Below are 26,681 nucleotides of genomic sequence, written 5' to 3'. Positions count from 1 at the left end.
GAATGTAATTGTACACGAGACTTCTATCCTTCCAGATAGGGGTATATTAATAATAATAATAATAATAATAATAATAATAATAGCCTTCACTTGAGGCTGAGAGAGTGTGACTTGGCCTAAGGGGTTTACATGGATGAGATGGGAATTTGAAACGTTTCCAGACTCACAGTGCAAAGGTTTCAAACCATGCTGGTTTTTATATTGCTCAGAGGAAATAACAGTGTTGATGTAGTGGTTTTGAATGTTAAACAACAACTCTGGGAGACTAGAATTCAAATTCAGGCATGGAAACCCCACTGGGTGACCCTTGGTCAAGTCACACTCTCTCAGCCTCCTCAGCGGAAGAAGGCAAAGGCAAAACTCCTCTGAATAAATCTTGCCAAGAAAATCTTGCCAATTAAAACCTGTGATAGGAAAAGACTTGAAGGCACAAGAACAGAGCCCTATTTAAAACTCTTGGATTGTGGTGGTGGTTGTTGTTGTGTTTTGGACTCCAGCTCCCAGAACCCCAGACTATTGGCCAACATGGTTGAGGCTTCTGGGAGATGAAGTCCAAAAGCTCTTTTAAAGGGCACAATTTGGGGAACATTGATTTGAAGATACACAACAACAACAACAACAGAGCCCTATTTAAAACACATGGGTTGTGGTTGTTATTTGGACTCCAGCTCCCAGAATTCCAAACGGTTGGCCAACATGACTGAGACTTCTGGGAGTTGAAGTCCAAAATCTCTTAATAAAGGGGCACAGTTTGGGGACCATTGATTTAAAGATACACAACAACAACCACAACCCAAGTGTTTTAAATAGGGCTCTGTTGTTGTTGTGTTGTGTATCATTATTATGTAATGGTGGGGGGGGGGGTTGTAAGGGGACAATATAATGTGACTATTATTTGTTTTTTTATTCTATGTCCTTATATTGTTAATTGTTTTATTATTATTTCTGTTGTAATCCGCCTTGATTCCTCTGGGAAAAGGCGGAATATAAATAAATTATTATTATTATTAGTATTATTATTATCTTTAAATCAGTGGTCCCGAAGCTGGGCGCCTTTTGTGAGATTCTTTTTGGGACTTCATCTCCCAGAAGCCTCAGCCATGTTGGATAATAGTCTGGAATTCTGGGAGTTGGAGTCCAAAATCCCTTAATAAATACAGTAGCACAGTTTGGGAAGCCACTGCTTTAAATCATTCCTGATATATGGCACTTAGCCAGATTTGTCCATAGAGGATTTTGCTTTCTGAGGCTGAGAGAGTGTGCTCGGGAATCGAACCCTTGACCTCCAGAATCAGAGTCCAACGCTCAAACCGCTATGACACTCAATCCTAGCGATGACGCAAGCACTAGAAACGCTAAGAAGGCATTCCAGCCCCGCCCCATTGCTGACGTCACGCACTGCCTCGTATGCCTGAGCAAATCAGAGTGGGTGGGGAGGAAGGTTGCTCCTGAGGCCATCGCGGCTGGCAGCCTCCTGGTTGGCTGCTTCGGCTGCCAATCTCCGCTTGCCCCGCCTTGGCTAAGCCAGGAAAGAAACGGGGCGCTTCATCGTCGCTAATTGGTCGGTGCTGCCGCGCTGCCGCTGAAGCGCAAAGAACGTTCTGTGGCGAGAGGAGAGACGCCGCCATTAGCTTCGCCGCCGCTGCTATGACGTTCAAGCGGAGCCGAGACCGCTTCTACAGCACCCGCTGCTGCATCTGCTGCCATGTCCGCACCGGCACTATCATCCTGGGTACCTGGTGTATGGTAAGAAAAGACCTTGACCCAGAAGGAGGGAAAGGGAGGGAGGATTCCTAGATCTCGAACTGCGTATGCTCAGAGGGGGGGAGGCATGTGCGGTGGGTGAAGTTTCGGCTGATGTTTCATACTGCGCATGCGTCCTCCTAGTTCAAGTTCATCGCTGCGCTGAGGTGGTCTGCGCATGCGCATTGCTTTTCTAGGAGATTTTTTTTTTTTTATCAGCACTCTGGCAAATGGAGTTCTTACCAGAGTTTGGCACCTTTTGTTGTTGTTGAAGGACTACATATCCCAGCATCCCTCATGCTCAGTGGCCAACATGAGGTTTTGAGAGGGTGCTTCCTTCCTGAATCTTCATTCGCGAAGCAAAGCCAGAGTGTTCCACAAAGAGAGAGAGGAGTTTTCCAAGGCTTGAGATGTCGTAATGGAAAACCAGTTTTGGACTATCAATCAATCAATCAGTCAATCAATCTCTATTGCTTTTGGCCAACTTATATGACACAACTATGTTAAAATTCACAGTTAAGCCCATTCAGCCATGAAACCCACAGAGTGAGCCAATACCTGAAGGACCAAAGGTTGGAAACCACTGCTGTAGCATGTAGCTAATTTAGCATCTCCCCCCTTGGGAATAAGAGCTATCAAACTGGGGAGGGACCCCTGGGAGAGTTGCTCAAGAGGGGGCACAAGGCTTGGAGGCCCTGACCATCCAGATATAGGCATAAAGGGGGTCACAAGGGTCAAAGGCTTGAGAACCACTGACCTACAGAGTTCAGTGTGGCTTATTTCCAAATTGCTGGACGTAGGACTAGAGTGGTTAAACGTAAGTAAGCTTGTGACCATTTTGCTCATAGAGTTGTGAGGAGGAGGAGGAGGAAGTACTTTGAAGGCTGCAGGCCCAGAGGTCTGACCAGGATTGTGCCAGAATAAACCATAGTGAGCTGGCCGTGTGCCTATGCCGCTACCCCTCACTCCATATTGTAAACTGCACAAAATAAAACTGACTCTGAATTCCATATATTGGCCCTCTTTCTTGCCACGTAGAGCACCTTTTTGATCCTAGTATATTTGATCAGGCAGTGGTTTCTCTCTTGTTGCCAACATCATGGAGGTGTGAAACTAAACTGGCAAAACATAAGGCGTGTTGTCTTTGATTGAGAGCTTGGTAAAGTTACTTTGATACTACAGACTCTGAATGCTGTTCTCTTCTCATGGTCAACCAGGCATTTCTGTTTCCTTATCTTGGCTAGTCAGGCATCTCTAGAAAACCTGTAATCAGGGTGAAGACCATTGCTGAACCCCCAGCAGCTGTTTTTCAGTACCATGCCGGCTCTTGAATATGAGAGTTCAGTACAGCTGTTGGTAGATTTGTTCTCCGTGAATTTGCTTGATCCCCTTTTTATGCCTGACTTTCAGAAGCTTCTAGCAATGAGTCTGGATAGGAGGTTGATGACAAATAAAGTAGCATGGTTTACACTGGTCTAGAATGTAATATGGCAGCAAATGACAGAATTGTGAAAGGAGGCTTCCAGGAATCTTGAGTACAAGAGAAACTGATTCACTATTTTTTCTTGTGAAATCTGTATAAAATGCGGATGTTGCAGCTATTTCCCTTTACAGTGAATTGATGGCTTAGAGCCAACAGTGACTATTTTCTGTAGTTGTAACCTCTTACATTGGTTTACGCAAGGAGACTTTTGGGATGCCCTCATTATTACTCCAAATGTCTCTCCATGAATGTTCAACATGGACTTGTGTCACTCTTCCCAAGTGTTACCAGGTTTCTGATATGGGAATAAGTGTTGGTTTGCACACTGATTTGCTGCCTTTTTAGTCTGGTGCTGCTGTTTGTGTTGCTTCTTCCTTTCATTAGAAAAAAAATCACAGTAGAGGGGAGAAACAATTTGTTCAGTAGAGCTCTTGTTACACTTGTTTCCATACATGTAAGACGGCCTGCAACACATGGTTTTGATGCAGTGCCTGATTATTTGTTTTAGTTGTGTGCCTTCATGTCAGTAGTAGTTCCCAAAAGGTGCTTGCCACTAGGGAATTCGTATTACATGTGTGTATATGCAATCATCTGAACCTGGCAACCTAAAAGGAATGTGACAGCACCCCAAGACTGGTTTTTGGCTGGTTTTTATTTTAACATGAACTTTCAGGGATATAAACCTTCAGACACAGTACAGAGTGATGTTAAAGTCTCAGATTATAAAGTATATGTGTAATCTAAGGCTTTGATATCACTCTGTACTGCATCTGAAGAAGTGGGTTAATATCCATGAAAGCTCATGCTGAAATGAAGACCAGTTAGACTTAAAGATGATGCCACACTTGCTTTTTATTCCTCCCCTTCCCTTCCCGGACTGAGATAGATAATGAATCTTCCTATCCTTTGACCCAGAAGTGCCTTAAGTTATTAAGTTACTGATTAAACTATCAGTAGAAGATGGAGTGCCTTTTAGTAGCTGTCCTCTGGCAAATTAAAAGAGGGAAATGTTCACTGTTATGCTTGGACCAGAAATTATTACATAATGTGTCTATTCATGAAGCATTTTTATTGTGTTTTTGTTACAGATTACGATAAACCTATTAAACCAAATCCTCTTGAAGGAGAATGCTATGGTCCAGTTTATGAAACCATGCCCCATTTTTGTGCTAGACTGTGTCTCCTTCGGTTGTATGTTCTGTCAGGTTTGGTGCGGTGAGCGGTGATCACCAAACTAGAATAGTGTAAAACAGTCACATTGGGGCTTTGTGTGTGCATCTCTGGCCTAAATTGTCAATCCGTGCTTCCATGATAATTCTGTGGGAGAGTCAATGATGTTAAAATATCGGGCATTATGACATACTGACTTCTGCGGTCTCATCTCTACTATAAAAACCTCTTTTCTCAGGTCTAGGATTCAAGGTGTCTTAGAAATATTGAAACAGATACAAGTAAAAGCTCACATCAAAAACCAAATAAATAAAAAAACATAATCAAACTATCAATAGAATTAAAAACATTTTAAAAGTACAATCATTGAAAAAGGGGAAGGGGGAAATAGACAATTCAGCACATTATTAAAGGCCTTTCCCCTCTGAGCAATCAGTTTTCAGAGCTCTGTCAAAACAGGAAGGTCTTTGTCTGCCTACAGAAGGGTAGCAAAGAGGGTGGTAGATGGGGCTCTAGGGCTGCATTGTCACTGCAGAAATAATCCAGTTTGACATCACTTTAACTGCCATGGCTCAGCACTGTGGAATTCTGGGAATTGTAATTTGGTGAGACATTTGTCTCTCTGTCAGAGAGCTCTAGTGCCACCCCAAACTACAGTTCCCATAACATTGAGCCATGGTAATTAAAGTGGTGTCAAACTGAATTATTTCTGCAATCTGGATGGAGCCTTGGAAGGGAGTTCTAGAACCTGGGAGCAGCCATCAAGAAGGTTGTCTCCCATTTACCTCCAGATATATCCCTGAGGGTTGGGATGGACTGAAGATCTCAAAACGCAAGCAGGCTCATATGGTAGAATATGGTCCTTCAGATAACCTGGAGCTAAACTGTATAGTGACCTCAAACTTTGAATGCAGCCTGACATGATCTGACATCTTTTGCAACAGGGGAGCTGTATGCTCCCTGTATTTAAGTCTGATTGCAGCAATTTGGACCAGCTGTAATTTGCAAATACTCTTCAAAGTAGTAACACCATGTAGAATGTATTACCATAATCCAGATGGGATATAATGATGGTAGCCAGATACATAATCTCTAGGAATGGGCACAACTATTGCACAAGCCTTAACAAACAAGCAAATGCAAAGTAAATGAACTGAAAAATTAACTCTTCCTTTGTCATGTAAAGAAGGCAGTGAATGTGAATTGCAAAACTCACCTACAGATCCCTCTTTAGTCAGTGGGTTTCATATGAATTTTATACATCTAAATTATGTATTTTAGGTAAGTAATTTATAAATTGAACCAGCGTGGAGAGCAGTGTTCAATTTCCTGCCATGTTCAATATCCTAGGGCAAGTCACATACTCTAAGCCCTAGGATTGGCTTGCCTGCGGCTTGCCGTAAGTCGGAAATGACTTGAAGGCACATAATAACAACACAATAATTTAGAAATTAGGCACAGACTGTAATACCATATGAGTCACGCTCTGAATGTTGTGCTTGCTTTCCTCCAGTGTTTATGAAAATGAAAATTGTTACTAGTGCTAATAGACCTCAGCTAACAAAGCCTTCTGGTGAATAAGCTCCTTATTACAAAAGTCCATCCCGCCTCCACCCTCCATTTTCATATCTTCTGTCAAGCTGGACATTTTTTAAAAAACAGCCTTCTTACTGGAAGTACTTTCATTATCGGGTTTCAACAGCATGTCTGCAGCAAAGCAATGCCACAAAACCTGAACAGGGAATGAATGGGATTATATTGTAGACCAGATGATTCTGCTGTAGCTGTATGTGCTTACAGCTACCTCCAGAATCACCTACTGAGCATGTGTGAAGAACAAAACAGAAAGAAAACATGAAAGCAGATTAACCTGCCTCACCACCTCCTCTGGCATGTTGATAAAACATACATCTATCATAAGAAGAGTGGGGACTGTTTAATTATTGTAGCATGCATTTTGGAAGTGGCCTCTAGATGACTGCTTCATTTCTCATGTGCATCATGTTAGTTGTGTATAAAAGTTTGCTGAAATCTGTTGAACCACTCTTCTTTTTTTTGTAACGTATGAAGACCTACCCCTATTTCTCTTTTAATTCTACCTTTGGCACTGATGTTTTTGCCCAGTAACACATACATCTTCTACTTCATTAACTGAAGTGTACCTGTCTTCTTTTCATGCATACTCCTGTCCTGCTAATTTCACTTTGAAGTACATGTCATTATTTCAGTGCCCATTCCAAATAAATACATTGGGGGTTTGGTGACAGTAAAATCTGACCACATTGTATTGGGTATCATCAATTTATCTACTGATCAATAGTCAAAATAGCTTTTATGTGAGAATTGTTGTCATTGCATTGTTTTTGTTTGTTTGCTTTTTGACTGCAGAAGCTTTTGTAAGAGATGAAAAGCTGGTCTTTAAATTGTGTGGGGAACAGGAATCTGTCAGATGATAACTCAGGCATACCAAAGTTCACCCAGGACCTTATTATCCATCATTGTAGCTTGCCAGTTGTTCCTTATGTTTATATAGCACTGTCTTTGTAAATTATACTTTATGAAGAATTAGTGAATAGATTCTTTCCCCAAAGGGTTTACAGAATACATATGTATTTCATATATTTGGTTTAGTTACAGTAGGGAACGACAAAAAGCTTGGTTCATTTCTGGCATGGCGTACGTATTGTGGCAGGATAAACTGCTTCCATATAAAAGTTATTCGCTGTTTGTGTCACCTTTGTATTACATTTGTGGATAAAAGTTTTATAGTGGTCCAGTGCATACTCTATGAAAGTTCTATGATGCTCTGAAGCACTAAAGAACTATCTCCTGTGTGTTTGCAGAAGAAAACACTGTAATTCACATAAAAGCAAGAAAATTGGGTTGGAATCAAAATTAGTTGTTCTTCTAACAGGCCCATTGAAATCATGCGATCATGATTAATGGGACTTAATTAAGCAGCTCTGCTTCAAGTATGAACATGTCTAGATTCATTCCATTATTCTAAAAATATTTTCTGCAGAACTTGTTATCATTGCTAAATGCTTGAAAAAAGTAAAATCTAAAAAGGGAAAAAGTCTGCTTTAGTAAATCTTTAACATGTTGTTAGTGAAGTGCATCTTGCCATCCTAAGTCTCCAGGATATTGCGATGCAGTTCACTTCATTCACCAGAACCTTGTACAATGGGCCTTGTTATCCACTGGGGTTTGGTTCCAGGACCTCCTGTGGATAAGAAAATCCGTGGATGCTCAAGTCTCATTAAGCATAATGGCACAACAAAATGGTGTCCCTTATATAAAATGGAAAATCAAGATTTGCTATTTGGAATTTATACTTGTTTGGGATATTTTCAAACCGTGGATGCTCAAATCCATGGATAAAAAATCCGTGGATAAGAAGGGTCGACTGTATAGTAACTGTTAGGAACTGACCAGTGTTGGGAACTGAATGTAATGTCATGTTTTTTGTTGGTTAATGTAAGTAAATTGTCGTACTGTACACTCCTTTTTTTTCATATGGATTAACTTTGCAATTCAAATGTTTTAAGGCTGTACCCACTGTCTAAAGATGATGGGGACTGTGCTGCAGCATGTTCAGAGGCTGCCAATATTGAGAATGTAATATAGATCATTCCATTTGACATAGGCAGTTTTTCACCTGTGGCTTTACCTGAGCTTAAAGTTCATAAAAAGTCTGTTAAGAACTTCTAAGAGTAAATTGGTGGGTAAATTGTGCTCCAGATGTTCTTGGAGTGCACCCTCTAGCATTTTTCACCATTGGGTATGCTGATTTGGGTTGCTGGCAGTTGCAGCCCAGGAACATCTGGAGGGCTGCATGCTCTCCAACTAGGGTTGCCATACATCCGGACCTCCAAACCGGGAAAAATGTAGGACAAAATTTTCAAATGTAGGACACATTTTTTTGGTGTGTGTCCTACATTTGAATAGGGGAGGCTTTCCCTCGCCGCCTGGGCCCTGGGCCTCGAGGAGGCCGGGAAAGAGGGCGTGGGGCCGCAGAGAGGCGGGGAGGGTGGTGCGGCCGCGCGCAGGAGGCGCCGCCTCCCCCTTCGCCTCCTCCGCACAAGGCCTCACTGTCCTCCTCTTCCTCCGCGTGGCCATGTGAGGTGGAAGAGGAGGAGGGCAGCGAGGCCCCACGGGTTGCAGCGAAACCCCGCTGCAACCGGGCTTTTCCCGGTTTTTGGCGGCACCCGTGATGTGAGCGGGCAGGTGCCGCCAAAACCGGGAAAAGCCCGGTTGCAGCCGGGTTATGGCAACCCTATCTCCAACCCTTGTTTAAAGGTATATTATTGTCTCATCTCAATAGTGCAAGAACTACTTGTGTTTTATGAAGTTGGACATGGAAAATGCAGCCCATAGGTGTCATGAAGCCTGTGGACCCCATGCAACCCAACCCCCTTTTGCAGCCACCAAGTCAACCTTTAGTCCTCTTGCCCCCAACTCCTCCTGTTTAAAACAAAGTTGTGAGTAAATAATCCCAAAATTGTGAGTGAATAATCCCCTAAAATGCTCTTAAATGCCTTATGGAGTGGTAGCATGCATTAAAACAGCTCTCAAACCCACCCTGGTCTTCAGATTTATAAAATAAAAATGCTGAATATTATCCATAAAAGGACACACGCATCTAGAAATGCAAATCAAAAGTGCTTCTGCTCATTTCAGGGTCATATTTTCATCCAATTTTATTCAAAGTGCAGATCTTGAGGCACATTGCAGGAGTACAGATTGATTTCCACTCTAGTTTGCTCACCCTTACTTTAAGTGAGGTCAACAGAGCTATTGTATGATTAAATAAATCCAAAGTCTTTTGAGCAAGGCTTGGATAAAGCTTTTCTGGCATCCCTGCTTCCAGAAATCTCAGGTGTCAGGGTCCTTCCCCCTGTGGATGTGCCTTGGGTTCATTCAGAGGGATGCAAGTGGTTGGAATTGTTCTTTTTCGTAACCTTGATACTTGTCTCCCTAGGAATGATATGCATGAGAACTTGATCTGTGGGATTGTCAGAACCCTTCCAGCCATGTTCACCCTTTTCACGAGTTTGCTCGCTGGAATGTCCCACTCATACTTTCTGTGTTGGCAGTAAGTTGGGGAGGATGAATACTTAAACAGTGTCAAGTGCTCCTCTTGAGACCACTTAGTGCCATTTTTATACCCTTAGTAAGGATACCAAACATAATAAAATTGGCTTCTAGTTTCTTGAGAGATCATGTCTTCATCCTACTGGTTAGCAGTGGCTGCTGCCCCCTCTTCAATGGTAGGCTGTGGATGTCAACAGAGTACACTTGACCCTCCATATCTGCAGGTTCAACCATCCATAGCTTGAAAATATCTCCCCTCCTCCCCCCCCCCCAAAAAAAAAAGTCCCCAAAGTAAACCCCATACAGTGGGCCCTTGGTAACTGCTGAGCTTTGGTTCCAGAATCCCCCCTGTGGGTACCAAAATCCATGGATGCTCAAGTCTCTTTATATACAGTGGCATAATAAAATGGTATCCCTTATCTAAAATAGCAGGATTAAGGTTTGCTTTAGGGAATTTATGTATTTTTGGAATATTTTTCAAGCCATGGATATTTGAATCCATGGATAAAGAATGTGGATTTGGAGCAGGCTCCAGTTCTGTGCTCTTGTTTCTTTCACATTCCTTTCCTCAGAAACATCTCAAGTCCCCAAGGATCTTTGTATGTGCTGGCAGCCCAGTGGAAATTAGGTCAAAAGCAAAAGAAGGTCAGGTCATACTTATGAACTTGATGAGGACAGACAGATGGTAGCAGAAGGTCACCTAACTGGATTCAAGGCTTGTTCTTCCTTCTGTGTTGCAATCCAAACACTACTCCTGGATTCATTTGTCAAAAAATTGGCCCATCTACCTCTGTTTGTCCTGGCTCCTCCTATTCCTGTCATGTGAACCACAAGCAGACCAAGTAAAACTACTGATCTTTTGGGGGTTCTGTTCTCATACCCTTTTGTACCATTAAATGTCTTCAAGAGTTGGTTGTATTAATGTTCTAATACCGTCTTTTATTTTGTATGGAAGTGATATATCAGGATTGCACACACACCCTTTCTGTGTCTCAAAATAACTTCTTTCTCTAGGGGAAATTTGCATTGCTTTCAGCTAGGGTCATTGATGGTTGCAAACTGTATTTCTCCAGCAGTGTCATTTCTGAAATGAAGCCAAGATAAACAGCTACTTAGCTGTAGAAAACAGATCAAATGTTGCTGTCAGTTGCAAGGCCAGTTGCTCAGCGGATGGCTAGAATTGTAGCACTTTGTTGTTGTTAACTGCCTTCAAGTTGACTTCAACCCATGGGGACCCTGTGAAGGAGAGGCCTCCCAGTTATCCTGACCTCAATTGCTCATAGCCATGGCTTTCCTTGTTTAATTTTACCTGTCTAGTATGCATTCTTCCTCTTTTCTTATTACCTTTCACATTACCAAATATTATTGTGTCATGATGTGTCTAAAGTACGACAGCCTCAGTTTAGTCATCTTGCCTTCCAAGGAGAGCTCAGGCTTGATTTACTTTAGGACCAATCCATTTGTCTTTTTAGCAGTCCATGGTATTTGCAGAAATCTTCTCTTGCACCACATCTCAAATGAATTGATTGTCTTCTTATCAGCTTTTTTCATCGCCCAACTTTCACAACCATGAATAGAGATAGGGAATATTATGGTGTGGTCCATCTTAATTTTAATGTTCAGTGATATATTTTTAGACTTGACTATCTTATCTAGTTCCTTCATGGCTCCCTTCCAAATCCAAGTCTTCTTCCATTTTCTTGACTGCAGTTTCCACTCTGATTGATGATGGAGCCCAAGTCTGGAAAATGCTGAACTATTTCAAGGTCTTCATCATCTACTTTATAACTGTGTTGATCATCTGTGGTCAGTTCAGCTGTAAACCAGCCTTTCTGCTTTCTGCCTTTACTTTCTTCAATAATCTTTCCAAATCTTCGATATTTTCTGCTGGTAGTATGGTGTCACCCGCATATATGCATATGTAGCACAGGGATGGGTAGAATGCAGCCCTGGGGCCCATAAGGTTGTTTTTGTGACTTTTGACCCCTCCAGATTGCCCAGATCACTCTTTTCTTGTGCATGTGTGTGTTTGTGTGTGTGTGCACATGCGCGTGCGCGCACATACACACACACAGGTAAATTGCTTTTCAGAAGCTTTTGTCAGTGAGCCCTTGGTATCCACTGGAGTTTGGTTCCAGGATGCCCCCCCCCTCCCCCGTTACCAAAATCCATGGATCCTCAAGTACCATTATATAGAACAGCAGCAGCATAGTAAAATGGTGTCCCTTGTATAAAATGGCAAAATGGTTTGTTTTTTGGAATTTATATACTGTTTGAATAGTTTCTGGCCATGGATGGTTGAATGTGTGCTTAAGGATCTGTGGATCCACAGTGCTGACTGTATTTTCAGTGCAGAGGGCCTTGCTGTAATTAACAGGAAATCCATTATTTTTTTCCCAAAGCCATCAGTGGACTCCTGGTTACTTCATTTTGGGGGTGTTTTTGGCAGTCCAGATCCAGTCCAGACTCTGGCAGATCCTAGGACCAGAAAATTGATCCCCAGATGTAAAGCAGTTGCCCACTTGTTATAAAGCCTGAAGTCCATTGGAATCAGCCTTATTGAACATACTGGAACTGGCTTTTGACTGATGGGAATGGTTTTTGTGTAAATATACTTAGGGTCACACTGGAAGACTGTAAAACATTTTGCTGTATAATTGGTAGTAGAAGTAATTTTTGCCAAATTAAATATTGTTTTCTAGTTGTACAGTGTTTCTTTTCTGTTACAGGTGGTGAATCTTCTAATGGGCATTTTGCTGACAGTTGAAGTGACTCACCCTAACACTGTGCCAACCGTTGATATTCAGTATGAAGTTATTGGTAACTACTATTCCTCTGAGAGAGTGGCAGGTAGGTTTTTAATTTTAGAGGGTGGGGGGAAAATAATTTTTGAATACTAAAGCTTGTATTTTTCAGATGCATCTGGCAAAAGCTTGTTGCATTTTAATCTGTGAAGTACATTGATAGGGTCCAATACTTTGTTTGGATCTACTACCCAAGCCATAATTTGTGATTGTCATTGATCTCTCTGGTTCAGGAAAAGAGTAAGGTGCCTTATAAAAGGGAAATTTTCCTTCAGTGGGAGAGGATATCCTTGGGTTGCTGTTCCCACTTGCTCTGAGAGGCAAGAGTGTTTCAGTTAGGTTTGACGTGCACTCCTTGATGGAGGAGGAAACTGCATCCAGTTTCTTTCCTGCTTGACTGTAAGGCAGACTGCCAGTACTAGGGGTGCAGCTTTTGCTTTATCTGCTATTCCAGAATTGCTACTATAGTGCGTAGCTCCCAATCTATGGAGGCCAACTCAGGGTTGTTGAGAGACATTTGTTGAAAAGGCTGAAGGAGGAAAAGAAAGACATTATTTTCACCTTGATTCCATCAAGATCCTTCTCGCAAAGAAGGGAGGCTGAGCAGATTCCTCTACACTTGAGAAGTAGTGCTGAAGCACAATAGAGACCTTTGTCTCACTTTTTAGACAGGGAGAAAAGAGAGCATCCACTAGTCTGTTTCATTTAGAAAGGATATATGTTTACCACAGACTTCAGGCACAAAGAGAAAAATCCACCTGTAGCTGTGTGTCTGTCTTCCTGTTATCAGAGAACCTAGTCATTTCTGGGAGATACTTTCCCATCCTACTGAGGCCTAACGTAACAGGGTGGTTAGCATGGGCAGTCAGCTTTATCAGAACATAAAGAAGCTGAGTCTGTAGAGGCTTAGAAAGAATGGGTCTGTCCATGCCCTCCATTACTAATAGAAAAACCCCTTATTTGGAGGTATTTATTATTAAATATTCCAGGTTAGGGCAAAGAGGCTGGCAAAGAGTCTGGAATACGTACAGTGGGCCCTCTCCTTACGCGGGGATCTGTTCCGGATCCTCCCGTGTAAGGGAAAATCCACCTATGCTTGAGCCCCATAGGAAATAATGGGGGCATGCATGTGGTGGCGCAGTATGCACGCACACCATTGTTCTCCCCGCGTGGCTTCCACGTAAACGTACAGTGTGGCACAGGCGCACTGTACTTGGCATCTTTGAAGTGCATGAAAAACAAAAGCTAGTCCTCTCTGCAGTGTTGAGTAAAGGAGTCTGGGCTACGGTCTGACAGGAGAGATTACAGGAAATGGTTCTTTCCCTTCATTTCCTCATTCTGACCTGTCAGATGCAGTCTTCCTTCAAAACAGGAGTGGGAAGGTAAATCTCATACAGTAGGCCCATGGTGTCCGCTGAGGTTTGGTTCCAGGATCCCAGACGATGTCAAAATCCATGGATGTTCAAGTTTCAGTATATACAATGGCATAGTAAAATGGTGTTCCTTATATAAAATCAAGGTTTGCTTTTGGAATTATTTTTTTTTAAATCAACCTGTGGATGGTTGAATCCATGAATAAAGAATCTGTGAATATGGAGGTCAAACTGTATCTTGTCATTCAGCCTGAAGAATAAAACTTTTGTCTGAATACCTCCCACTTCTATAGCCTGAGATGCCACAGAAAGTTTCCAAGGGTTTCTTATTTCCTACATAAGGTAGTTGCAGTTTAAAAAGAAAATAATGATAATGATAATAATAGTTGTTCCTTGATTTTGAGTTCAAAGTTTCCTTAGTGCAGGAGTGGGCAAAGTTTGGCTTCAGGTCACATAAAGGCTCCAGAAGTTTTTTAATATCCCAAATTGCTTACTTTTAAAAAGCAGAAGTGAACTTAAGGCCACTTTCAGGCTTTTTTTTTTTTTTGGGGGGGGGGGGGGCAAGCTGTGTGCCCTCCGGAGGATCCCAAAGTCAGAAAATTTGCTCCTAGATCTGCCAGTAAATGGGCATAGATTTGCTGTCTCTTGAGGTAGTGGTTCTAGAACTTTGGATAGCCTCAGTATTAGCCATTATTTGGCATGGTCATTCTATCTTTTTATAGCATTTCCAAGTCTCTGACCTAAAAATTAGTGGAAATTGCACTGTAACAGAATGGAGATTTATGTATGTTAGCTACAATTTCTGCCCCTGATTACTATTGCAAGTTAGCTATAATTCTCCCTGCTTGTGTTCTGGCAGAAACTGATTAGTTTAGCTTTTTCTTTGGCAAATATTCGTTTTGAAATACAGGGAATGCACATGATCTGATATTTTACTTAACTATTGCTTTGGGCTTGCTTTCTGAAGGAATGTAGATGACCTAATAAAGCAGTATTCATCATTCCTGTGCAAGTATTTGTTGGATTTCATGCATTGCCAAAAAAGGGGGGGGTGGGGTGAAATCCATGTTGCCTGTTATTTTTTCTGGGCCACATTTTCTTCTGATGGGTTGCAAAATCTAACAGAGTACATTTTAGATGAGTGAGCAATTCCAGGACTTCATGGGTTCCAGCACATCTGTGAGCCAGATATTGTTCCATTTCTCTCTAGCACTCAGATAGCCTTATCAGATGATGACAATTCAAAATGGATTACATTGCCTTCCCAGATGAACAGATCTCTGCCTAAGTTCAGTACGAAGTTCACAGAAGGGTATGCTGTTCATCCTTGAACATGAATCTGATTTATGTCTTTTCAACAATGTCCTAGATATTTTGAGAGGGGGCATGTAAACCAGCCCTTAACAAGTCGGTAATCTAATCTTGGGATCTAGTGGTACTAGTGGTGAAAATACAGAGATATTTCAATTAGTGCAGAAATAAAGAATCTTAGAACTTACATGACACTATTTATTTGTTCCAATGGATGTGGAATATACTTCCTCCCTTGAGTGATTAGTTTACATTGCTGGATAGGGATCAGGAATTACAGATTGATAGATTGACAATTACAAATTGTTGGGTATATGTCTAACCCAGGGGTAGGCAACCTGCGGCCCGCGGGCCGGATGCGGCCCAGCGAGGCCTTGGGACCGGCCCCAGCCCAGTCCTGCCGCCAATTGCCGCCGGGGCCTTTGGGGGCAATTGTCTATAGAAGCCTCAGAAACATGCATTTATATTAACATTTTTTAAAAAATCAGCAAATTTTTTCACGTGTCCTCCATTTTTTTAAAAAAAGTGTCTTCCATTTGAAAATTTTGTCCTACAGTTGTCCTGGTTTATTTATATATTTAATTTTTAAAAATAATTATTTAATTATTTATTTTTTGGCTTCGGCCCCCCAGTTGTCTGAGGGACAGCAACCCGGCCCCCGGCTCAAAAAGGTTGCCTACCCCTGGTCTAACCTATACTAATGTTATATGGTTTTAATCATTCATTCATTCATTCATTCATTTGTTAATATGACTGAGTTGTAACTTTTGGGATTTTGAGAGATATTTTCTTGCCTCGTTTTTATCTCCTGTGCTGTAGTCATAGGTTCTATCTGTAGGTTCTTTCTGTAGTGGTATCTCTATCAGGGAGTGCATTTCAAGTCTAATTTGCATATTTCTGCCTATGCAAACAAGTGGAAGGAGCCATCTAAGGATATTATCCAGCTATTTCAGAAAATAAATATATCATAGTGAGTCCCAACATTTCCTTTTCAGCACATCAAACACCTGTCAGTGTACATCCATATATTACATGGAATAATTTGTGTAGAAGCATGATGGCATTTAAAAAAAATACTAATGTAAGCAAAGACTTACACATATACTTGACTATAAATCAAAAAAATGTATGCCCCAAAATTGACCCTAAAATCCTGGGTCGACGTATATACGAGTCAGAACAGTAATACTGCTTAGAAAGATCCTGATGCCCCACTTTCTGTGCATTGGCAGTGATTTCTGAAAGAGGTGAAAGATGTGATTCTCCTCTCAATCAAATGTTAAAACCTACTGTGATGACTGGTCCTTCAGTCATCTGGGAACTTCTTCTGAACCATAAGGGGTTAATCTGGGAGGAGGAACATGCTAATGAGAGATGACATCACATGCTAATGAGCTGTGGCATCATAGCTGATGTAAGGTCTAACTGACCAATCAGAGAGTAGGACCGCGAGATTCAAGAACTTTCTATGGGAAATCTTTAAAAGGCCCTTTGCGGCCATGCGGTTCTTTGTCTCTCCCTTGATCCTCTCCTGAGGGGAGAACCAGAGGATGTCTCTTGGAGTCTGGGGAACACAGACTCGGGAATGCAGGTAGAGTTGGCAAGGAGCCAGCTCCCTGATTCCAAGAACTCAAAAGGACTACAAATCCCATCTTCCGTGAGTAGTTAGGAACGTGTTAGCTAGTGCGTTTAGGCCTTTTGTTATTTTCAACAATGGCTTGTCTGGAATGAACTCTGTAACTATGTTCTTTGACCTGCAAGGCAAGGAGGCTTTGCAAGAGTGATATAAATTCTTTCTATCCTATTCTATCCCTTTTTAAAATAAACTTCTTTCTTAAAAAGCATCTGCTATCTCTCTGCTCCTATGCACGCGCCTTAACTCGGCTACTGGTTGTTCTGGGTTGGCAAGAAAGGAAACTAGATCTCTCTCTCTCTATTCCTCACAAGTCCCAGTGTGTGTGGGGAAGGGGTAGCTGTGGAGCTACTATAAAAATATAATTTATAGTTCATTCACTGGGTGGTGGCAGCGAAAAGTTCTTTTTTTTAAAGGGATCCCCTGAGAGTAATAGTCACGCACAGGGCTTTGCCCTCAGGGATCATCACACCTACCCTCCCCATTTTCCTCTAGATCTTTCTGACCATGGAGCACCCCATTTCCCGCCACTTCCCTTCCCTTCTCAGTCCAATGTTAAACCTTCTTCTCCAGCACCAGGGAAGTAATGTTTGATAGAGAGGGCAGTGGTATTTTCCTTTTGTCTTGTCCTTTAGATCAGTGGTTCTCAACCTTCCTAATGCTGCGACCCTTTAATACAGTTCCTCATGTTGTGGTGACCCCCAACCATAAAATTATTTTCGTCTCAGTTCCTAAGACCATCAGAAATATATGTTTTCCGATGGTCTTAGGTGACCCCTGTGAAAGGGTTATTTGATCCCCAAGGGGGGTCATGACCCACAGGTTGAGAACCACTACTTTAGATCCTTTGTTACGTGTCCCTAAGTTTTACCCTCGACTTATCCACGCGTCATGCCAAAAACCATGATTTTGGCCCTAAAGCCTTCCCTCAACTTATATATGAGGTCAACTTATAGTTGAGTATACATGGTAAAAAGATACGTTATCACAATTATATCTGTCAAATTAGTATGTATGTCTATTAATAATGCTGCTTTTGCATAATCTTATAATTAGCAATGGGATGAAGGGTGTCAGCTAAGAATAAGACATTCTCCACAATGAAATCTCTACATGTTGTTTTATATGCTGTTAGACAACTTCACAATTATTGCTTCTGTCTTAGTATGTTTTCTTCAGTTGAGTTACTCTCAAGTTTTACCAGTAGGGGAGGGGACATGTCTTGATCTCTGCTATGTTTGTTGAAGTTATCAAGTTCACAAACTGTACTGAAAATCAATGTCACAGGTTCACCCAAGTGACAGGATAGTTAGTAACTCTTATTTTATTTATCATAAGAAAAGTGAAAAACATGAGTTAAGAGAGGACTGGCTACAAGAATAATTTCTAATTGGAAAAATTAGTAAAATCTGTATATGTTGGTGTAGTGGTTTGAGTGTTGGACTATGACTTTGGAGGCCAGGATTCAAATCTCCACTCAGCCATGAAAACCCACTGGGTGATCATGTTCAAGTCACTCTCTCAGCCTCAGGAGATGGCAATGGCAAACCCTCTCTGAAGAAACTTGCCAAGAAACTCCCATGATAGCCTTAGGGTCACACAGTGTGCACCCAGTATTCCCCATAATTTTACTTTACTTTATTTATTTATTTTTCTATAAGAACTTCCAGTATTTATGGTTACTACTACTTTCTAGATCACACCGCTGTTAAATGATTCACAGTGTTCTTGTCATTTGTGGTGGTGAATAAATACTAGCTTTTAATAGATTGCAAATACAGTGTTGTATTTTTAAATATCCTTTTAATTCTAACATTTTGATTTTTTTCCCCACCAGAAAATGCATGTGTTCTCTTTGCCATCTCACTCCTCTTGTTCACAATCAGTGCTATGATGGTGTATGGAGCAATTGCTGTAAGTATATGTAAATGTATTAATGACTCTTGGCACTAAACTTGTATGCTTGTCTTGTTTAAGTATCACAAATACTTCTTATTTTGTCTTTTTAGCATCGGGTTGGCTGGCTGATTCCTTTCCTCTGTTACCAGCTTTTTGACTTTGTTCTCAGCTGTTTAGTGGCTATAAGTTCTCTAACATATCTTCCAAGAATAAAGGACTATCTGGATCAGCTAGTAAGTATCTAAGAAAACTGTTCTAAACATGAAGTGTGTGAGACAGTGTAATGTGTTGGATTATTTGCTATTTGGAACCCCATCCACATAACACCTGCCAAGTTGGCAGTTTGGGAGCAGCACTTTTTAATCAAGAATTTATTTCCTCCTGATAAATTTCCTCCATTGAAAATGAATGTGGTTATTTGAAAATGAATGTGGTTATTTCCTTTGGTTTTGTGATCCTATAGTCCAGAGTTTATACCACATTGAATGATACTGGGAGACTTATCCAGATCTGCTTTGACTGGTTCCAAAATAGAAATTTCCTTCTAATGGACTTTGAATTTTTTATTAAACTGTTTTTGTTTGTTGTTTCATCTAAATTCTCTACACAATTGATTCAGAAATGAAGACAGAACAGTGGAATAACTTGTGTGTATGGAATAATTATTTGAATGTGTTTTAGTCATGTGGTAACTAGTATACGCTTTAAACATTCCTATTTTGTTTTCTAGCCAGAATTCCCATACAAAGATGATCTCCTTTCCCTTGATTCAAGCTGTCTTCTGTTCACCGTTCTGGTGATCTTTTTCTGTATCATCGTCTTAAAGGTCAGTTTTTTTTATAACAATATGTTTCATCTTTTAGGAGACACTAATGCCTCATTAATCTGTCAAAGTCAGTTTTGTGAACATTAAAACAGGGTAAGAATTTTTATTGTAGCCCTTTCCAATTAATTGGGCAGTTTTTAAGTCATAGGCAAGAATTCCTGGCAGGTTTCTTATCTAGATCCCTATAAGATCCTACCAGAAGGGACATTTTAGAACCCCAGAACCATATTTTGTTGCAGAATTCATAGAGACAGGCAGCAGCATCTCAAGACTTTTAAGCAATGACCCTTAGATTCAGATCACTGCACCATGTTGTTCTTTTTTAATAGCCAATAAACAGTTGGAACAAAAATTGTTCCAACAAATCTGTTGCATTTTGCCATTGGGATACTTTTTTGTTTCATACAGTATAATGTATTACAACAGAAAATGTCTTTTGTCATTGGTGGTGAAGAGAAGCAGAAAGGCAGAGTTGGAAGGATCTGAAACAGATATCCACAGACATTTCACTGTGGAACACTAGAGACATCATTTGGGAATGACCAGGGCTAAAGAAGCATGAAAACAAAGAAACGGTGCTAGGTATCTTGGAACTGCTCTTCAAAGAAAATATTCTTCACCACGTAATCTGTGAAACAAATAGGGTAGCTTAGTGTGTATTTAGTGGATACAAAAAGAAGACCCCTACCATAGCCAAAGTGAGCTGAAAGGGATACATTGGTGGGGGTGTAGCATGAACAGTTTATGTTAATTATGTATTTAGTCCATCTGTATGCTGCCTTTCTTCCAATGTGAGACCCATGGCAGCTTATAAAGCTAAAAGAAAATCAGCTAAAAACCTAACAAAAAATTAAACATAATTAAAACCTTTAATAAATATTAAAACCATTAAAGTTCACACACATATATGTGTGACATGTGTGTGCGGGCACAAAGTTTTGAAGCCTTAGAAGATCTATGGCATCCATTCTTCTCATTCTTAGGCTGCTGACACTTTAGAAGACCCACGTGGCTGTGTCATTGAATAGCTTCAAATTGTTATATATCTGGGGGAGATCGAGCCACTGAAAAGCACCTGGTTAAGTTGGAGATAAATTCTAATTTCAGAATTATAAACCAAATAAACCAAAAATGTGTGGGATAAAACTGGTGGTGGTGTGATGCTTAGACATTATATTCTTTGAGGGGAGACATTTACCCATGGCAACAGCCTCATGCACTACAGGTATGATACATCATGGTGACAACACTAGTTTAATTTATTTCCACAGTGGGTGAACTATGGTGAAAGACCACGTCTGTTTCACCAGCTTAAAACCTGCTTGAGATCTGCTAACCAATGCCCTAAATACATTGGCACCATTTCATAGAATAAGCATGCGGTACACCCCCACAGTGTCACTTGTGCAGTAGGCTAATGGATAAGAAAATGAGTCAACATTGCACCACTTCAGTTTGTGACAGAGTTGCCTCTAGAGTGCCTGGAACAAAGAATGGCCCTTTGCTGAGCTACATTTTCATTGTCAGGGACTATTCTGTTTTGGGCATAGAATTGCCCCAGTAGAGCTAGGTCTTTCTGCTAATAGAAACAGCCGTTTTTCCAGGGTTTATGTACATTTCCTAACAAAGCAAGATTTTTTAAAAGCAAGTTGAAATCAATATATGTAAGATGTTTAGGGCACAGTAATTATGTTGGTTATATTTTAATTATTTTTGCAGAAGTCAAGTCTTGCAGTACTGGGATGTATTCTGTCTCATGCAAACATGTCTTTTCTGGGTTTGGATGTTTGTATATTCTTGAATAACCTCCATTCTATACTCATAAACACTCATATGGATATGGGGCATTTTTATCCCCTAAAATACATTAGTATTGCTGGGACTTAGAAGAAAGGACAGAAGTCACTCAGTGCAAGTCTTTTCTAACCCATGGTATGAGGATTAATGGAACAAGAGTACATAGCTGTAGCAAAGACCAGTTAAATAATTCCATTCACAGTTCTTTTACTTCTGTGCTTTGTTTTGCTCTCCTGTGTGTTGACATACTTTCCAGCTAACCTGACAGTAGTAAAGTAAGTTCTGATACACTTAAAATGCTTCCTTTGTAACTACCTGAGCTTGATGCTATAGTTGTAGCTTCTTAGAGAGCTAGAAAACTGGAATAAACAATTTAATTTGCTTCCTTCATTTACTTGCAAAATATATGTATGTGGCTTGTCTCTGTACAGTTGCATAGTTCATAAATCTACTGCTGTTGACCACTTTCAAATGTCCTCCCCTTCCTCCGCTGCAGGCTTACCTAATTAACTGTGTATGGAACTGCTATAAATACATTTGCAACAGAAACTTGCCTGAAATAGCAGTGTACCCTGCGTTTGAAGCACCTCCACAGGTAAAATCTAAATAAGACAAACTATTAAACTTAGGGTGGGGGACATATTTCTGCCAGCCTTGGTGTGGTTGTATCTGTGCAGACAGATTGCTGCCCTGCTCCTATTGTGTTTTTACTGGAAATACTTGCTGACAGGAAATTATTGAGCCCTCACTAAGTTTGAAAGAAAGTCTTCAGTATTTCAAAACTTAGCCTTCTCTAGGATGGGCTGAGCCAGTGGGTTGGCAGTCCCAGTTCCCTGAATTAAGCTAGCAGCTTGCAGTCTTCCAAATTTCCCAGCAGAGAGGGTCCTGTCCTCCTGTAATCTGGGTTTAGCTCCTCCTATTTGCTCCTGTAGGCAGGGACAATAAACAAAAGACCGGCCCCTATATAGGGAGGAGCTAGCCCCCCTGAGCCTCAGTCAATAACAAGCCAAGCGACTAGTAAGGTAGTCAAGGAACTGAGCTTTAGTAACATCAGCTAAGGGTTAACTAGAACACCTTAGAAAAAACTAGTCCAAGAACAAACAAGAACTCACGGTAAGTACCCAACATTCCTTTCTCATATTCTTCCATCAAGCATTATTGTTAAGAGACAAAATAGAACAATGTGATTTTTTTTTAATGGAGGCATGGTTTTGGAATTCCCCCAGTGCTCAGTTTAAATCTCTTCAATTAGTGTTAGAGTAACCACGTGTTGATGAACTAGTACTCCCATTGATCCCTACTGTTGCCAGCCTGATTGGGACTGATGAGAATCAAAGAGTATCTTCGAGGAAGGGGGGTGGGTGGGCAAGGCACAATTATTTTCCCCATGTCCTAAATAGAATATGTAGTGATTCATGCTGTCACTTTTGGGGTAGAGCAGTCACTTCTTTTTTTTACTTCTCATAGTGTGTGTGAAAATAATAAAGCAAATCAAAAACGAGGTTTTTATTTGTGCTGGTTTGCAATCTGTTAGCATGGCTGTGGGGAACAGCTCTTTGGAAGACGTTTTGAACACAATAGTCTAATCCCAAAGTAGCAACTTTACTTAATAATACAGGTAATTTGAACTGTCTAGAGGAGCTATATAAAATCCAGTTTGTTAGATGCGTGCTGCAAGTATTTTGACACTCAGGAGCAAAAGGCAGCTTACAGCACTGAGCTGGGATAGAAATGATTTTTTTGTTGAGAACAGATGAAATTTTTAGAAACAGTTGTTTTATTAGACAAACAGTCACCCATCCTTTCCCCATGTTTCCCTTTACAGTACGTCCTACCAACATACGATATGGCAGTGAAGATGCCAGAGAAAGATCCTCCACCTCCTTACATACCTGTCTGAAGCTACTGAACATGAGTTGAAAACACTTGTACCAGCTTCATTTTTATACTGCGAGACTGCTTAAGTATTCAGGGCTTTAGGAGCAACACTATGGTTGAGAGGCATTTGATATAACCTTACTAAACAAAATCCATCTGGGAGTGATTTCTACACCACTACCATGGTAGCTTGATTTTATTGATCTTCTCAGTCCTCCTAAGCAATTATTGTCTTAGGGCTTCATTCTGCAAGCACCTCTGTCTCTGTATATAACTTCATATTTGTTGATTCATTTAACATGGATGAGTGAGAGCTAGTTTGGGAAATGGGTGTTCACAGGATCAGGTGTTTTACAAATATAGATAAATCTGAAGGACAATCAAACAAGTGGCAATATGACAGGTTGGTTTTTTTTTTATTATTTCTTTTTTTAGAGTGGGGAAAGAAGTTCAAAATGTGGTGTACATTAACATTTATGTGTTTACTTGGCACTTTCTCCTATATCTTACCTTGTTCCTGTGTTATCCAATGCCTTGAAACACTGTTTTCAGGAAATCTGAAGCTGGCATTATGGTTTGAAGTTTTTACCATATGCTGTGAATGCAAGTGTTCACAGTAACTACATTTGTGTCAGTTGCATGCTTCTAATTTGTATGTATTTTCATCTTTGTTTATAAATGATACTTTAATAAAACTTGTTTTAAAAAAAGGCAAGCGATGATAATCAATTATTTTGAAATAGGGTTTCTGCCACCAAACACAAACTTTGATAGCTACAAAACATATTATGAGAATTCTGTATAAAATCAACTTGTATATTTCAGTGAGGAAATGGTTTTGTGGCTCTGTGTGTGTGTGTGTTGTCATTTTGCCAAGTTTTGTGACTGGGATTTGTAATGTTCATTTCAACATTTATTATGGGTTCACCTGGGAGTTCAGTAATCTCATAGTCGACTGACCTGAAGCCATGGTTTAGATTGGATCGTATCCAGTCAGGGTAGATTGCTTTTACATTAAATCACTTTTGCGATTGCATTAGATTTCCCGTAGGGGTAAAAAAAGTGCAAAGCATTTAATTATAATTAGAAATGTACTTAGAAAACTAACTAAGACTACATTGTAATTTCCCCTGTGGTGATGGCACCCTAGGAAGCCATATGATTGCCGGGAGGGAGTGGGATCTTTGAGGCCTCAGAAGGGATGAAACAACTTTCTCTATGGATGCTGCTAAAAGAACATAGCTAGTGCTTCTCTGGTGTCAGGTTCCACCATAAAGTACAAAGAGAAGATGTAGAGCCATTGGATTTAGAGCCTTCAAGCTCCCCTTAGAAAGAGGAAAGAACTATATCTGCTCTTGAGCTGCTCTAATTCATCTCCTTCCTGCTGAAATCAATTGGAGGAAAAGATATGGGGAAAATGCTATGTAAAAAAGAGAAATTCTACACTTCTATGTTGATGGCATGAATCAGTGGCACTCCAAAAGGTGGTTCCTCCATTTTCTTATCCTGTATGATAGCTGTATACTGAAGTCTTTTTCTATTCAGGAGAGCATACTTGGAAATTTATCATCTCAGGGTACACTGGCCTAAATCCTAGCACGAATTTCAACTAGAGTAGACCTGTTTAACCAGTTGGATTTACCTGCATGTGGACTCACCCTTCAACCACTGCTTCCATGGATTTATTCCAGTTTGGCCAGTCTTTCCATTTTCTAGGTGGGAATTATTTAACCCTCCAGATGATTTTGGGACTGCAAGTACCAGCATTCTTCACCATTGCCAAGTCTGTTGCAGTCTAATAACATTGGGGAGGGCTCAGCAGGAGCTTCACACAAAAATTAAATATGTAATTCAGTGTCACAATATGTAGTTACTTAGGCAGCCAACTTGGCTGCCTTTAATGGAAATAAGACAGCTTTGGAGAGGATGAGATTATCAATATCTGCTAGTCCTGGCTGTGTATTTTATAAGAGGCAACGTATCTCAGAATACCAGTTGCAGGGGGACACAAGTGGAAGGGTGTTGCTATTGTATCACTGATGGGCTTTTAATAGACATCTGTTCGGCCACAGTGGGAACAAAATGCTAGGTTGGGTGGATCTTTAGTGTGATCCAACAGAACTCTTAGTGGCTAGGACACTTTTTGGGGTGGGTGGGGGGTGGGATAATGTTCACACTATGTTACTAATATTCATAAACATGACTAGCAGTCCTGTTATGAATAGTGCCAGAGGAGATCAAACCTGAACTCTCCCTCGAAGCCATGGTGATCAAACTGCAGCTGTCATACTTTGGCCATGAGAATAAATGATTTGGTAGAAAAGACAATAATGCTCGGTAAGGCAAAGAGGAAGAGCACATTAGATGGGTAGACTGCGGCCCCATACAGACAGGCCAAAATAAAGCTGCTTCAGGTCACTTTGGAGGTATGCTGTTTAAATGACACACGTGTCCTAAGGGGCTGGAAACCACGCCAAAGCCACGTTCTGTTCCTAAGAACTGGAGCATGGCTTTGGCACAGCTTCTGGACTCTTAGGACGCTTGCATCATTTAAACAGCATACCCCCAAAGTGACTTGAAGCAGCTTTATTTTGGCAGTCCGTATGGGGCCTCAGTCAAGGAAGCTGTCTGCAAAACCTGAGCAAGATTGTTGATGATAGTGTGACTTGGAAGGTTGGAATCAAGGTTGACTTGACAGCAGTTAACAACAACAAAGAAGGAAATAATTATACTCGGCAAAGCTTACTTTCGGCCTAAACTGTGCAAATTGAGAACAGCCAAGACCGCGGATCTCAAGACTGCAAGGATGGAGGGGCGACTGTAGTCTACGAAAGCTCATGTTACCAACTTCTTTATCTCAGTCTCAAAGGTGCTACAAGATCTCTCCACATACTGATCCTACAAGAACAACACGGCTATATCATTGAATTCCTTGTTTTCTAATGTTGGGAGGGGTGTTAATAACTCTGTTCTAAGCATAAAACACACATTGCTGTGGTGCTTTTGTAAGTCTGACAAAAAAAGTGAAAGACATATAGTGGCTTCTTGATGGCATAATACAAGTATTAGCACCGTGGGCATTTTGGATTTTGTGTTTTGTTGCACAAGCGACATGGCAAACGCTGAAGCTCTTTCCCGTCCTCCTTTTTATTTTATTTTCTTGGTCATGATTTTTATTGATTTCCATTATTGTAAGAAAAAATAAAACAAAACAAGCGGCATCAAAAGATATATCATTCCAATCATACGTATGTATTTACCTATGTCACTAAATAATAATGTCAACATTTTATCTATTTACTTCCTGATTCCTTTTAGCTCTGAGTAACCTGTTTCCTGCTCTAAAGGTGACTATTAGTCCCAGGAAGAGCTGAGTCACCGAAGCAATAAAAAATTGGTGTTGCAACGCTTCTGTAAAATAATAATTGTTATTATGAACCTGGTACAATTAGTCTAGCTATTTGAGTCTTTAATTACCTTTTAATGCTGCCAACTTGTGTTTTAAATCAAAAGCAGTTTAATTTTAACTTTTGCACTGAAAACATTCAGGGGAAGCTGTGTTGGCCATTTAACGAATGCAAACAAAAATCCATCAGTGATACCTTTATTGGGCCAAACAAAATGCACAATATATTTGATGCAAGCTTTCAAAGCTTCATCAGGCAAGATG

The 26,681-nt window shown here is 40.6% G+C and overlaps 1 protein-coding gene across 1 annotated transcript; it reads left to right on the top strand.

Annotated features, from left to right (window-relative positions):
* The first annotated feature begins 1,526 nt into the window (after positions 1–1,526).
* On the top strand, positions 1,527–23,726 carry LAPTM4A (lysosomal protein transmembrane 4 alpha). The gene is made up of 7 exons (XM_089477893.1): positions 1,527–1,746; positions 12,220–12,340; positions 18,449–18,525; positions 18,621–18,743; positions 19,241–19,336; positions 21,630–21,728; positions 22,959–23,726. Exons 1-7 carry the CDS (start codon positions 1,648–1,650, stop codon positions 23,031–23,033), a joined length of 690 nt encoding a protein of 229 aa, XP_089334019.1. The 5' UTR covers positions 1,527–1,647; the 3' UTR covers positions 23,034–23,726.
* The last annotated feature ends 2,955 nt before the right edge of the window (positions 23,727–26,681 follow it).

Source organism: Sceloporus occidentalis, unplaced genomic scaffold (assembly GCF_023333645.1).
Source record: "Sceloporus occidentalis isolate IW3139 unplaced genomic scaffold, rSceOcc1.0.p SCAF_12, whole genome shotgun sequence".
NCBI lineage: Eukaryota > Metazoa > Chordata > Lepidosauria > Squamata > Phrynosomatidae > Sceloporus > Sceloporus occidentalis.
Note: the sequence above shows the minus strand (reverse complement) of the source record. Positions and strands in the feature narration are given on the sequence as shown.